Source organism: Bombus impatiens, unplaced genomic scaffold, assembly GCF_000188095.3.
Source record: "Bombus impatiens unplaced genomic scaffold, BIMP_2.2 scf_0814, whole genome shotgun sequence".
Classification (NCBI taxonomy): Eukaryota; Metazoa; Arthropoda; class Insecta; order Hymenoptera; family Apidae; genus Bombus; species Bombus impatiens.
In genome coordinates, this window is record NT_177233.1 from 34287 (window position 1) to 50303 (window position 16017).

The 16017-nt window shown below is 37.8% G+C and overlaps 1 protein-coding gene and 1 non-coding gene across 2 annotated transcripts in view; both read left to right on the top strand.

Moving 5' to 3' along the window:
• The first annotated feature begins 3285 nt into the window (after positions 1-3285).
• LOC100749260 (neurexin-1-beta) overlaps positions 3286-16017 on the top strand; it is an 18473-nt gene continuing 5741 nt past the window's right edge. Inside the window, exons 1-4 of the mRNA XM_024370518.2 lie at positions 3286-3543; positions 5104-5221; positions 9812-9982; positions 15917-16014. Coding sequence (XP_024226286.1) covers positions 3535-3543; positions 5104-5221; positions 9812-9982; positions 15917-16014 — 396 coding nt within the window. The 5' untranslated portion in view covers positions 3286-3534. The remainder of the gene's footprint in view (positions 3544-5103; positions 5222-9811; positions 9983-15916; positions 16015-16017) is intronic.
• LOC112213596 lies at positions 5953-6059 on the top strand. Its single transcript, XR_002947492.1, has one exon. It is a non-coding gene; the product is annotated as a U6atac minor spliceosomal RNA (small nuclear RNA).

Below are 16017 nucleotides of genomic sequence, written 5' to 3' on the forward strand. Positions count from 1 at the left end.
TAGTAATGACGTCAACTGGATTGACGTCACGTATAAAAGATCCACGAGAATCTTGGAATTCACTTAATCGCAATACGTATCGGTTATCGGATCGAAACGTTTCCATCTCTTATTTGAAAGCTTCCTAATTTAGCTGCGAATAGCTAGCGGAAGCTATATTTTAATAAGACAAAGATTGCCCATGTAATAATTTATATATAGGCACTGTTCACGATGACAAAAGAATTAGAATAATTCTGCAGATGATAATAGAAGCTGTTGACGATTTAGGCGATATTTAAAAATGAAATAATTTTAAAGAAATCGTCTACGTGAATCTTTTCTAATTCGCGTGCATAATTAGTTACACTAAATGTAAATAAATTAGCATTAGCTGCGAAGTATAATTACATAAATACTGTCAACATCACGGATCATTACAGATGAGGATAGATCAGCAAGAAAAATTGGAAAAGGAATATGTAATTTGTTATAAATTATTTAGATGATCTCATAAATTATTTATCTGTTAGCTTCACCAATGAATTAAATCAATATTAACCAAAATCGACATTATCCACGGAACCGACTATCGTCAATCGCAAATATATCACGCAAACAATGTTGCAAATTTATCGTTCGCACGCGCCTTATGTCCAAAGGGTACAACCAAGTACCTACTTTATATTTGAACACAAATATTATTGAAAATCATTTCCTACCCCCCGCCCGCCAAAGGGACATCTCCACTCTTAACTAAAATATTTCCAATTGATATAAAGAAGCATACAGAAGCAAAAAGGCGAGCGGAAGGGCAGGACAGTCGAAGAGGCCATTGCCGCACTGCCTAAAACGGCACCAGAGTGATCCTCTTGGCAGATTCTGCGACCCTGGTAAGGCTGTCAGCCAGGCTCATTTTTTCTCGGGACAGCCGAAAATTATTATCCATAGTCGAAGGATAATGGCCCTCGATGTCCACTAGCTGAGCAAGCTCGATGGCGAGAAAGCTCGCTCGGTTTGTTGCTTTCCTATTACAAAGTGGTATTTAACTCGCCTATGGCAGGTCACGTGGGTGAAGCTACTCGAACGTGTCCGATCGCGTGCCAAGTCCTCGGTTTCTAGTCGCCTAATAAAAAAATAGCCGCATTATCGATCTTCTGCCGATCGACTTTATCGTCACGGTTCGAGGTTGACGAGCATGGGGACCTCTGAGACGACTATGCTGGCCTGATCCGTGTCTCCTGTTAATATACATATCTGAGATGAACGTACGAATTCGCTTCGCTTGTGAGCGAAACCGTCAGTCAGCCACTTGCTGCTCGAAAATTGTCTCGGATGAAATTTCATCCGACACGAATTTCGTTGCAACGTTATCGCCTCGTTAACGACACCGTCGCAGTGCTATTTACAATTTTGTTGCTTTCCGCCTAATGGGATTTACAAAACGTCCTTAAGAAGGACGTAAGTCATATTGTTGAGTCATATTTTTTATAAGCGGGCAATTTTTCACTTCATTAGGATATTTTGAGGTGATTAGGCTAATTACATGTTCTTGCTTCAATACCAATGTATTTTATTTATGGTTCTTGAGTTGGGTATTTCTGTCAGCCTTCTAAACCGAAGTATTTACAACGATAACATTAATTATTAATTGGTTCTATATAAGATATATTGACGTCATGTCATCTATCTTTGCAAAGCTCGTATTTTTCGCTCTATCGAATCAATTGCAATTATATTTTATTCAAATAATTGTATTTATTCATAGCCAGCAAGTAGCGTAGAAATTAGAAAAATCAATAAAAATCGATTCATACTGAACGTTCAAAAAAGAAGAAGGCTTCCAATAAGGTAGATAAGAAACAACTAGGGTGAAATTTCGCTCGTGGTAACATGACATCCTTTAAAAATGCCAATTTGTAGTTCTTTTTATCACATATGTTTGAAACCTCGAACTTCCATTTCTGCTAACATGAATATATTTATATGTATACATATATATATAGATAGACGGATTACACTGTCAGCCTCGTCGTAGACAGGTTTCTAACTTGCGTAATAGAATCTATCACGGAAGCTATTCTTATCATAAATCTGCCGCCGATAGTGGAAGCAGCGTGTGTGTCGTCTTCGAAGGACGAATCGAACCCTAAAGAGTTGCACACATGACATGTTAGCCTGTTCTTAAAACCAACCAAATTTAGACCGTTCAAAGGGAAAGGTCTGGAAGCAAACCCTGGCGAAAGAGTAGGGGATACGAGAAGATCGCCTCCATCTAATTTTAATTATAAGACACGCTATTTGACCAAGTGGACAAGTCAATAGTCCATGCCAGACTCAGAGGCTTCTGTTCGCCTGATAAGTGGTCAAACGAAAACATTTGTCAGCCAATGAAACGGAATAAATTATCCCTTTGATACTCATCAGCGCGTACAAAGTAGCATTTTCCTTTCTTTTTTTTTTTATTTTTTTTTTTTTTGAGGAGGGGGGTCATATGTTATACTTTGTTATCACTTCGCAGAGTGGTAATTAAATATGTTAATAGTAATTTAATATCGTTTCGAGGGGTAATCGGATAATTTCGAGAAGTTAAGTTGATTTTAACCGAGAGATTGTGTGTAGTTTATTTAACGGTGATAAACATTTCATAATTTTAGCTGTAACTTGCTTGATAATTTTATTACTGCAAAATAATTTCCCCATGGAAATGGAAAATGCCTCGATAGAATGAGCATCGTTTTACTGTGCACGATTTTAACGAATGTAAAGTATCGATAAGTAATAACAACTTATGAAATTTTTTCGAAAATTATTTTTATATCTATATATATATAATACAAAATTTCAAGCGTAATAACACATAATTCATTTCATATTACACCCATTAAATTGAATATTAAACATTTCGAATTGTAAACTACAAATTGTAAAATCCTGTTCTACGTTGATCGATATTTGCAACAATGTATACTTAACTGTACTACCATATACGATATTATAATTAAACCGCGTATAGTATGGAAAATTTGCAGATGCAAAAATACACAGAAAGCACCTAATAATCGCGAAATATGGGAAATAAGCCACTGTCTAGAATATCTATACAGGTGTATAAGATACTAACGATAGGTAAAGCAATTTTCTACCTAGATTCTATATTTTTCATTACATCGATACAAATACGAATGTGCATGAATATCATCGGTCTAATTACAACTGTTTGTGCTTAGATACCATTTACGCGTAACGACTAACCAATCGAGAGAAATTGAATCGTTAATTGAAAGGGCCATTCTCTGACAATATTTACTGTTGCTCGCAGGTCGCCAATTGACGGTGTTCAATAGTCAATCGACTATTCAAGTTGGTGGTCGATGGAATCGCAACAAAGGCAGAGTAGAGAGGTCGTTCTTGGGCATAATCGCCGGTCTGGTCGTAAATGGCGCTCGAATTTTGGAACTCGCTGCGGCGAAGGATGGAAGAATTATCACCAGAGGAGATGTTCAGTTATTACCTCCAGGAAGTCTGCTGGACCGTGCTGCTCCGTTGCAGAGGATGCAACAGGTAATCAAATTTCCAAGGATATTTTACGCAGTCGTTGGTCAGGGAAATTATGCACATGATGATGGATGCCTGGAAAATTAAACGTAGAGAAATCGCATATAGAAAAATTAGAAAAATGCAGAGGATAATATAGTTGCTCACTTGATTTATAGTTATTTGCTTCTAACAAATTTGACGAAGATTTGTCTGGTTATTTAATTGAGTTGTTGTACTATCTTCTATTAATTTCGAGTCTTGCGATTTTCGTTAAAAGGATTACGTAAAGTATCGTAAACGACGATTATGTTTTACACGGAAAGATATTCTGTTTTCGAATTTTGTTTTTGTCTTTTAACTAGGTATTATTCACTGATAAATCATTCGCTAGCAGTGTTATATATAGATATTGTCGTGCGTTTATAGCGCGTTCATCAGTACGTTATATAATTGTAATTAATGATGTGTAACATCAGTTTGTGTAAATCATTGTGAAGTCCTGGGCTTAATTACGCTTACGAAGGGTTTACTCGTAATAACCGAATCCTATATTAGATGTATGAATATTAGAATATAGATATGGATAATAGAAATTGGTGATTCATAAAAATTCTCTAGCAACGTACATAACTTTTACCGTGTGCTTTAATAAATATGAATATCACATTGAAGATAATGCTTCCACGTGTTCTAGTAAAATTAAACTGCCTTAAATTTCCAAAGTGAAACTGTATTTTACCTAATACTTTTAATAATCATATTGTTAAAAATATTTAATTACCTAAAATATTAATAGCCTAACCCAGACCCTAATGCTTGTAATAATAATATTGTTAAAAATATTTAATTAGCTGAAATATTAATAACTTAGCTCTGACCCTAATACTTCTAATAATAATATTATTATTAAGACTATTATTAAAAGTATTATTATTACTCTTACTAATATTATTATATGTTATTTAATAATAATTTTACATACTAATTATATACTATTGAATAATAAAATAAAAGTAAAAGTAACTATTACTTAACAATAATATTATTATTAAGACTATTATTAAAAGTATTATTATTACCTTTACTAATATTATTATATATTATTTAATAATAATTTTATATACTATTTATATACCATTTAATAATAAAATAATAATAAAATAGTAAGTAATTAGTAAAAGTAACTATTATTTAACAATAATATTATTATTAAGACTATTATTAAAAGTATTATTATTACCTTTTCTAATATTATTATATATTATTTAATAATAATTTTATATACTATTTATGTACTATTTAATAATAGTATTAATAATAATACTATTATTAAATAATATATAATAGCATTAGTAAAAGTAATTAGTAAAAGTAACTATTATTTAATAATATTATTATTATTAGTACTATTATTAAAGGTATTAGATATTTACAAATTGTTATCGATTATTCAACAAAAATTACGTAATTTACTTAATATTTTCTTCCTTCATATTAGCAGAAACAACGGTCCAACGCTCGAACGGAATATGCCTTTTTATTCAGTACGACGCAATAAATTTTCATATCTCTTTTCCACCGCAGACGCCGGCGTCCGGTTTCCCAGGCGTCATGGACGACCTCATATTTTCCGGTGCCGGAAGTGGTTGCGCCGCCGACGACGAAGACGAAGAATGCACGCCAATCTACGAGCCTGGTTCCGGTAAGTGTAAGTAACATTTCCAAAGGCCGTAAGTAATTCCTTCTGCACGCCTGCTCGCGGAGGAATTTCTTCTACGCGCCTAACTCCTCTTCTATCTACCACATATTCATATTTTATATATATATGTGCGTGCACGTTACACCAACTTCTGCTGCAACACGTATGACAAAGTTAATCGCACGATATTTTCTGTTTTGAGAGAGAACAATTACTCACTGGGAATTGCCAGTCACGCGTCCACAAATCGATCTGCTCGACGAGACAATCTCACCTAGCCATCCGATCATCTGGTCATCTGGTCCAATCGCATGTACATTTGCAAAATAATTTCCATCTCGATGTTATTTGCTAGTCGCAGAAAGTTGCACCAGCTATTCCGAGCATCTATTAATTAAGAGACACCTTCGGAGATCGAGGAGAACAAAATGGGAAGAAATTGAGAAAGAACATAATTTCGCATGTGTAATTTCGCACTGAAAATTAAAGCTGAATAGCCAAGTGTACATATAGACATATAGTGTATACATATAGATATAACTAATTTTTCATACACGACGAATGAACTCGAACGTTATATCGTTCGATCGGTTGTATCGTGGCGAGTAAGAAATGTCCTCACAGCTTTTCGATTCGATCCCTCGTTTTCGAGCTATTCACGAAAAATTGCTTTCTCGCTAGTGGTCGTTTGTCCGCTACGTTACTATATAAGAACGCAACAGCCGACATCTAGCGTGTAGTATGAAAGGAGAGACGTTTAGCACTCCCCTAGACAAGGATGGAAACACATATAAATGGTAAGGCACAGGTCGCCTTTCGGTGGCTCTTACCAGATTTTTTTTTCATTAATTGCAACGCGATGCGGCTAATTGTTCGACGTAAATTGAAAATGAGATTCGATGAGAAAAATGAGAGGAAGCTTAGATCGAAACGGAATTGAAATATAACGTTGGAAATTTGGTTTTGGTATCTCTTTTGTTCGACGATATTATTTATGAAAGTGCTATCGATCGTAGTTGGCAGATTTTTCGACAAATACGTTTTGTCAAAGCAATTTATTTAAAATAGAAATGAAGAAATGAAATCGACGGAGGGACAATATTTTGACAGAGTTCGGCAACTACGGAATCTCTGTTATCTAATATATTATTTATGAAAATGTTATCGATTATAAATGTCGGGAATGAAATAAAAAACATCGATGTGACAAGTCGAGATGATAGGAATTTCGTTATTTGTTTCATCGATGATCGTTTTCGCACTTGTTTATTTTTTCAAATACTGTGATCATTTATAGAAATCAATCATTTCGAAAGCGCAGAACTCTCGTCATATAAATTTATCGTTCTTGTTCCGAATGAATAATACTGATAAATTACTTGAAATATAAAATACACGACATTTTATCATAAACAGCGATGCTGTGCAAATGCAATTTCCACCGGCCCTCTCAACATCACGTACATCGACGTAACATTTCGTTAAATAATCTAACTGTCATTTTCAGTTATCCCGTCATTACGAATGGAAAAGAAACGTGCATTAAATCTGCCCATCGCTTAAACCCTCGATCAAACACGATTTATAATTATCTCGAGACAGACCTAATTATTTCAAACGTCGATTATACGTACATTCGGAAATATGTTTGCAGAAAAATATCGATAAACGCTAATTACTTATGATGTATGCGTGCAAACATTAGAATATGCTGCTGACAGTTTCTGGGATTATTTTATCTCGTATGAACTTCCCAGATATGTTTTTCACGATTAATATGCTTCGTTGAATTAATTACACTGCGTTACGATAACTATATTCTTGGTAATACTCTGTGGTAAATAGCAAAATGCTATTTCAAAATATATTGGTTTGGCAACTAAGTGATTGCTGATCTTGTAATTACCACCTAATGTCAAAATCAGCAATCACTTAGTTGCCAACCAAATAGTCACCTCGATAGCAAATTCATACCATTCATATCACAAAATATCCTCATTAAGCTATAACTATATTCTTGGTAATACTCAATGATAAATAGTCAAATACTATTTCAAAATATATTGGGTTGGCAACTAAGTGATTGCTGATTTTGTCATTACCATCCGATGACAAGTTGGCACATTTTGCTCAGCCCCTGTGCTAATCCTCGTAATATTATAGAATGAAATACAAAGGCGTCCAACAAAATAGTCACTTCGATAGCAAATTCATATCACAAAATATCCTCATTAAGCGATAACTATATTCTTGGTAATACTCAGTGATAAATAGTCAAATGCTATTTCAAAATATATTGAGTTGGCAACTAAGTGATTGCTGATTTTGTAATTACCACCTAATGTCAAAATCAGCAATCACTTAGTTGCCAACAAAATAGTCACTTCGATAACAAATTCATATCACAAAATATCCTCATTAAGCGGAGAATCGCCTCGCATAATCATTCGAATGTACCATAACGCAAACGAAATTGGCGATGAATTTTTCCTAAGAAATCGATTGCGAAAATATCGTCGATGAGATATATATCTCTGTAGGTGAAAATAATAGCGGAACCGAAAGAGGGCAAACGAGAACACACACGCACGAATGGGTTCGCATATCGCATGGCATGCCACCTTTTCGTCTTCATGCTTGCCCGGTTGTATCTTCGATTCATTTGCATATTTAGGATCCCTGGCTGGCGCCCCTCCTTTCTCTTTCCTTCGTCGACCTCCTCGTCTTCTCTGGCAGCCGGCTCGGAAATCTTCTCCGGCTGACTAAAAACTGAATTAATACGATCCCTTTAATAAGTCGACGCGCACCGATCGTCAGGATATTACGAAAGCAGCTAATAACAACTAACAGCTGGCGCCGAGTAATTTTAGGGGCGCGATATTTCCAGCAATAATACCGAGTCACCAAGTATTTAAAGCATTGTACCACAGAAGAACGTATTTTTCTTCCTTTTCTTCGTTCCTTTTCCTCTTTTTTTTTTTTTTGTATATGGTAAAAGTAGATTCAATAATAAGAATTGTAATATTTAATCTACTTTATTATCTTTTACCTTTGCGTTTTTCATTGTGCATTTTACGTGCAGTGTTTTTTCGTTTGTTAATGTGGCGCATTTTCGAGGAAGCTTCCCGCGGGAAATTTTAAGCAATTCGAATTTACACGCATACGAGCGCGGTATAGTTTAAGGGGTTTTACTGAGAAAATTTCGCAAAGGTATCGACACAACGTTATGAAACATAATACAAATGTAATGTAGAAATTCGTCAATGATTAGATACAATACGATATGCGTTAATAATGACGATACGTGAAACAATATATTTCTGGAAATAGACAGAACGTTTCTAGAAATTGTACAATTGAACGAAAGGTTGAAAAGATAATTTCCAATGCACGAGATGAAACATATTCCTGCTGATAATCCTTAGACGTAGATTTCTGCTTTCAGAATAAACATCTTTATTATTTCACCGCGGTATTTGATAATACCACTAATAATCCACTTGACAAAATACCATTTCTCTGTTTATTTTCTCGAGGCAGATCGAGTCCGCCTGTAATTAATGACTAACGTAACACAGCTTAAAGGTTAAAGCTATTTAGGGCCACGGTTATAAAACTTACCCTCACACTTGGTCTAAATTTAGAATTAAACGAAACGTCGATAAACATTTTTACGAGGACGGAAATTTTCCTCCATGTTTTCATTTTCCATATAAATATACTCTGGTTTTTAACATATTTTCTAGTGTCGGTAGATTACGATAATATTCCATGAAATTAGAAACTACGCTTTCCTTCCAAAGCGATGCATAGTGTAAACCTGGAGTTGCAATATTCCAAAAAATATAGTCGAAATACTAAATGAAGTATGCGTATGAATTATACGATTTAAAGATTGCAATTACGTCTTCTGCCTGAAATAATAAACAGCGAGAACGCGCAAGTATGAAGAAAGGAAATGTTAAAATAAACCAGACCAAAGCGCCATACGAATCAACTATAGCTCACGATTACTCGTAACTCGATATTCACATCATCGTTATATCTTTCGCTGCAACAATAGCGCGAATTACGTCAATTACACCCGTTCCAATTGTACCCTCGACCATTCGATCGTCCGATCCAATCGTCTCTCGAATCTTGAAGAAGAATAAAAAAAAAAAAGAAAAACCTCTCCACTCACGGGTTTGATACAACCGATATCCCGATCGCCGGGTTAATAATATCGTTATTCCCACTCGGAGCCCGTCGATGCCTGTCATCCATCGAGCCAGGATCAGCGCGCGTAGCCCGGAATGATATGGTTGAAAATGAAAAACCGACCACGTTCCCGTGGCAACCGAATTGAAAGCTGAAACGAGCCTGATATCGGCCAACAAAATTCCCCAATCAAATACGCATTCTATCTCCATTATCGGCCCTTTCCCTGCGCCACCGCCGCCAGCCCGGTAACCACATTTTCGTTTTCCGTTACACCGATGACGCAAACCGTGGCGAGAACCACGCAATCGTACGGAAATTATGCGAGCGTCGCATGCCATCCTACGCAATTTCAATAATCGTTAACCCCACTTTCTCTCTCCTGCTTCACAGACGACATAATAACGCCCGTCTACGTCGCGCCAACGAGGTCGCCGACGACGTTCAGGCCGAAGCATCACAAGGAGGACCTTCAGCGTCCGTCGTGCGACGACGAGGAGGACTGCGAGGAAGGCTCCGGGGAACCCGTCACCACCGAGGAGATCTTCGTCACGTCCGCCACTGGTCCGTTTCATTTCCTTCTGTATTTTCTTTTTGTCGGTTTCCTGCGATTTTCTTACGTTTACTTTGATCGTATTTTACTCGTGAGCTTGCAGCTATGGCCTGGTGATCGTTAACCAAAGGTATTAATCTAAACATTCGTTAAACGTTCCTGTCTACGTGGCAAAATGACCAACGACCATAGCAGCGGTGGATTAACAGTTTGACTGCCACGCCGAAAACACGTGTTTCGCTCACGAAGCCACGGAAGTATTTTCATTGTTCATATAATGGCAAAATAATAATAAATCGACGATGTGAAAGCTGGTGAATAAATCGGTGCACCGTTCAGGATGGCAGCTAAGTCGGTGCATCGTTCAGGATGGCAGCTAAGTGAGTGCGGGTGGTTCTTCAAACGTTCGAAGATCTTTGAACGCTGATTAGATATTTTTAATAGCTTCGATTATTTCGTTTCAGACAAATTCCGTAGACTTGTCGTTCATTCGCTACAAGCTTCTGCCACGGTGCTATTTCCTATCGGATGTGACACGATCGATCGTCATCTTCGCATTGCAAACGTTGCGTAATCGTTGGACATCCTTCTCGAACAAGGAAGCATATGTGAAATTCATACGACCAGTTCTTACGACTCTTTAATGCTTCTTATCAAACCTTTCTGATAAGGCTCTTATTACGCAAAAATCTTCCCTCCTATGTACTCGCCCCGAGCTTTCACCTCTGCAGGAATTTCGCCCGATTTTTCTCTTTCTTTTCTCTGTTTTCTTTTTCTCTCTTCTTTTTTAGTTTCCCTATTGTTTGTTGCTTTTCGGAACACTTGATTTGCCTATACTCACAACGAACCATACTATCCCAGGTATTGATCCTCCGCGCATAGTTTCCTCTCGTTCACTTGCTAGTATGCGCTACGTGCTCATGCAGGCGGAGTATTTCCAAGACTCGTGTGGTTTTCCGAGGCTCGACGCGCCGGAAATTCGTCTGATGGTCTTTTTTAAGAGCCACGGTTTTCGTATTCCGTTCGCAATGGCTTTACAGAGCATCGTTGATGAAAGAGACTTCTTGTTTAGAGAATGCTCGAGAGGAGTTTCCATTAATGCGTATCTAGTTGGAGAAACATTTCCTGTCACTCGATCCAAGTACTCCTTTTCTATTACTGTCGTTACATCTCTGCATCGTTCGACGATGCTTCTTTTCTTCTTTTGCTTCCCACTCCTCGTCTCTTTCTAATTCCGCCAGTTCAAAGACGGTACGAGCATCATTTACGAAGCTGTTGTTGATAATCTCTTCGAGCTTCTCTCGTCTGCAAAAATAGAGCCGCGATTTTTTTCATGTTAGAAACGATCTCTCTTGCTTTATGCAGGTCGAAGTGGAATGCGCGTAATTAAAAACTAAAGGAAAGAATAGAAAACAATTGCTTTTAGTCGATTCTAGTAGAACGATATGAAAATATCAGACGATTAAAGACGCGCCTTTCTGTACAAGATATTTTAGCAAGCGTTGTATTCTCGATTTCTTCGTATCTTCGTATCATCTAGAATTCATTAAGGTGAAACAATAGATTCCACGAACGTCGAAAATCAACTATTATTTGTACAAATATCGACAACGAAATTTGCCCGTCGAACAACGTCGAGGATCGCGCGCGATGAAGAACGGTCGATGAAAATCGCAAGCAGCCTCCGGTGACGTTCCTCTGCACGCACCACCGCATTAATATTTATTGCTAGCCAGGTAGAATTCGCTGTGGAATCGTCTACCTTCCTTTACGCTGTTCGTAATCGAAGCAAATCGAGTTCGTCGAGCTTTGAAACCATTAACGTGAATAAATGAGAAAAAGTGGGAAAAGAAGCTAACGAAACAAAAAGAAAAGAAAGAAAAGAAATGGAAAAATGGGAAAAGAAGATCGAGGCACGCATGGAAACTCGTTATGGAAATACTTGGCCCGTGGGCGTCCTCTTCATCTGCATATCCCTCAACTTGATGCGGCGAAAGCTCCGCCAATCCCCACTGCCACTGGTTAAGTTGACCGTCACGAAAATAGCACTCCCCCGTTCGACGAGATCGTTGATGCGACTTCTTTTCAGTACGCCGCTCTTCATCGCGGAATAGGAAGCTCCTCTTCATCGCTCGCTCGCCGCTCGTTTATCACGGTTAAGGCAATTTCGCGTCCAACGTCGAGCAAAACGCTCGCAACAATCTTCGTGAAGTTCGTTTCTCCATTTTACTATTCCATTTTATCGTCTTATTGTTCATTTTTATTCACCCGATTCACCTTCGACGAAATCCTGATTCGGCTACTTTATCACGCGATCGAAGCTCCGCTGCAACGTAGCTTCAGCAAGTTTGACTAGTCTCGTTGAAGTAATTGTATCGCGTAGGGAAAAATTGTAATGTAATTTGGTCGAATGGTAGCTGTCGATCGATGGTTTTATGGGCTTCTGCTTCAGATGAACACGACATCGTGTTTCATCTAACGAGAAAGTTTGGACAGCCTTGTTGCAGTAATTGTATCATACCATGTATGCAGAAATAGTAAAGTAATTTGATTGGATAGTACCTTTCGACCGATGGTTTCATGGTTTCTTGTTTTATCTAAATCCTTTCATCCAAAATCCATATTGTTTCATCTAAAATCGATGTCGTACAATTTTTTGAGGAAGTTTGAAAGTCTTCTAGGAGTAATTGTACTATACTCTACATGGAAAAATAGTAGCGTAAAGTAACTTGGTTGAAGAGAGTAGCTTTCGACCGATAGTTTCATGGTTTCTTGTTTTATCTAAATTCTTTCATCCAAAATCCATATTGTTTCATCTAAAATCGATGTCGTACAATTTTTTGAGCGAGTTTGAAAGTCTTCTAGGAGTAATTGTATTATACTTTGTATGGGAAAGTAGTAGCGTAAAGTAATTTGGTTGGAAAGTAGCTTTCGACCGATGGTTTCATGGTTTCTTGTTTTATCTAAATTGTTTCGTCTAAAATCGATGTTCTTTTCGATTTTTTGAGGAAGTTTGAAAGTCTTCTAGGAGTAATTGTATTATACCCTGTATGGGAAAATAGTAGCGTAAAGTAGTTTGGTTGGATAGTAGCTTTCGACCGATGGTTTCATGGTTTCTTGTTTTATCTAAATTGTTTCGTCTAAAATCGATGTTCTTTTCGATTTTTTGAGGAAATTTGAAAGTCTTCTAGGAGTAATTGTATTATACTCTGTATGGGAAAATAGTAGCGTAAAGTAATTTGATTGGATAGTAGCTTTCGACCAATGGTTTTATGATTTCTTGTTTCATCTAAAGACGATATTGTTTCATTTAAAGTCGATATCTTTCGATGTTTTAAGGAAGTTTGAACAGTCTTGTTGAAGTAATTGCAAAGTAATTTGGTTGGACAACAGCTTTCGACCGATGGTTTTATGGTTTTTTCTTTCATCTGAAATCGATATCGTTTCATTTATCGAGAAAGTATGGACAGTCCTGTTGTAGTAATTGTATTATTCTATCTATTGAGAAATAGTGGCGTAAAGTAATTTGGTTGGGTAATAGCTTTCGACCGATGGTTTTGTGGTTCCTTGTCTCATCTAAAGACCATATTGTTTCATTTAAAATCGATATCGTTCAATATTTTAAGGAATTTTGAAGTCTTGTTGAAGTAATTGTAAAGTAATTTGGTTGGATAACAGCTTTCGACCGATAGTTTCATAGTTTTTTCTTTCATATATAGTACATATCGTTACACTTTCTCAAAAAGTTCGAACAGTCTTGTTGCAGTAATTATACCATACGTATAAAAAAATAGTAGCCTAAGGTAATCTGGTCGAATAAAGGTTCTCGATCGATGATTATTAATTTAATCTTCGTATCGTTACATCGTTGGAAGAAATTGAAAATTCTATCTTTATTGAAATCCTGTCATATTATGTACAGACAAACCTGATAGTTTTCGAATATGATAGTCTTCTATTTAATCTTCAATTATCATAGGTATTTACAAGACTCTAAATTAGATTGCTTCATTCATAAAACCAATTAACATCTAACAGACGGTTGCGAGTTTGACGACGAAATTACTTTTTCTTTCCACAACTATTCTCAGCGAGGTGTAATTTTTTAGGACAGCAGACGCTTCGATCGACGAATCCTAGTCGTCGGTTAACGAACCTACCCGGTAGACATATTGTAACTAGTTCAACCGCGAATCGATGGCGAACGTTGTAAAGCGAGCTTTCTGCCTCGCATGTTATGTTTCGTGTGTGCACCGACTTACAATTAGTCAAGGCTGTTTCTTTAACGATCATCGACCCCACGACCACGTCGTCGACTGACATTCCGATTCTAATCGTTTCGTATTCCTCCAGCGATAAAACGAATTCTACTTCGAAACAACAGCGAAGCTTTCTAAGAGAGTCTAAGTAGAGTCAGTACAGTTCTTTTAGAAAAATAGATATTTCCAGTAAAACGAGTATCTTAAACGGAATATCGAAAACACGAAAAACGACAATGTTAGATATTTAGAGTATTTAAAAAGAAGCGAAACAACAAATTACTCGCGCCTCTTCGTTCTCTTCGCTTTCATGGATTCTGCAAGTATTCTCGTGAACTTCGTACCTCGTGAACTCTGCTGAACTTTCCACTGTCGGCAAAGCAAGGCGAGTTACCTCCAGTGTTATACAAAATTAACGCAAGTTGCTAGTTGCTCGACTCAGCTTAATCCAGCCACTTCATCATTAACCACTATCAAACCTACTTCAACCTCGGACGAACGTCAACCGGCCAACTTTTCTTCCTTTAACTCTGCTACGTGCTTTCCATCATCCGACGATCCCTTTAAATTTAGGCGTTTAAATTCAGGCAAACTATCAAACGCGTGATGCTTGTTGAGGATTAGCAGACGAAAGTGTCTCGCAGACTATAGCCAGACCAATTTCACCAGAACCAAATACGTTGCTGCGCGTGTATAGTTCTGTGCATAATTGCTGCGATACATAAAATCTGTTTGCTTAAAACGTCGTATCTGGCATTTCTCCATCGGCCGAAACATTTTAAAACGCTGGAAATTTCTCGTGTATTTCCAGCTCTTAAACCGAGTCGTATCACCGTTACGAAATTCTGGCTGAATATTTTAATCCTATTGTTCTGACCGGGTTTCTATCCCAAATGAATATTGCATTTCGCTAGATATTATCACGATAGCTCACGAGTAGTTTGCAAATATAGCATTTTGCAATGCCACTCGTTACACGAATAAAATAAGAGACCTAAGAAAAGGATATCGGAGGGAAGCGAAGAGCAGAGTTAAATGGAGCGAAGGCAAACGTGGCAAAGAGTATAATATAAATCGTCAGCTTGGAAGTGACTGAAAAGAACAGGAAAACTATAGCCAGCTTTCAATCAATTCGTCGTAAAAATAGAAGCCGAAGATGAGGACCTAACGATCGTCGATTCTTTACAAAACCGAGCCATATTCTTCGCCAATTACGAAACATAACGGTGAGGCTTGTAATTAAGAAACATCGCCAGGCCGAGCTACAAGCACGAGGCACCCGGTGTCTGAAATTTCCCGGAAACTCTCAACCCGTTTTACGTAAACGTGTCTATAGTGGCGCGTTCGTCACGACGTTACGAAAGGGCAGGGCGAAAAAGGAAAGCAATTAACCGGTCGTAGAGCGGAGTTGTATGGAAACGCGTCGGTATGCGTGCGTGAATGATCGAACGGTTGTCCCTGGAAGCCAGGAAACACGAGTCCCAGAGCGCGGTTGGGTGCTCGCAACGTGGCTGCTGGCCACGCACGCGTGAATATCGCCGGCCTACGCACGCGTAAATATTGTCGGTAGCACGTTACTACCCCATCCCCCTGTTCGAGCCAATCGGATACACGTAATTGCAGCAGCCGGCTGACGCTTCCCTCTCTATCTCTGTCTGTGTTTCTCGTTTCCATATCCGAAAGCAGACTCGAGCTCGGTGGCGTACACGACGGGCCGCGAGTACACGACCAGCCACATCAGCACGCAAACGTCTCCAGGCTCGCCGTCGACATCGACCCGGGACATC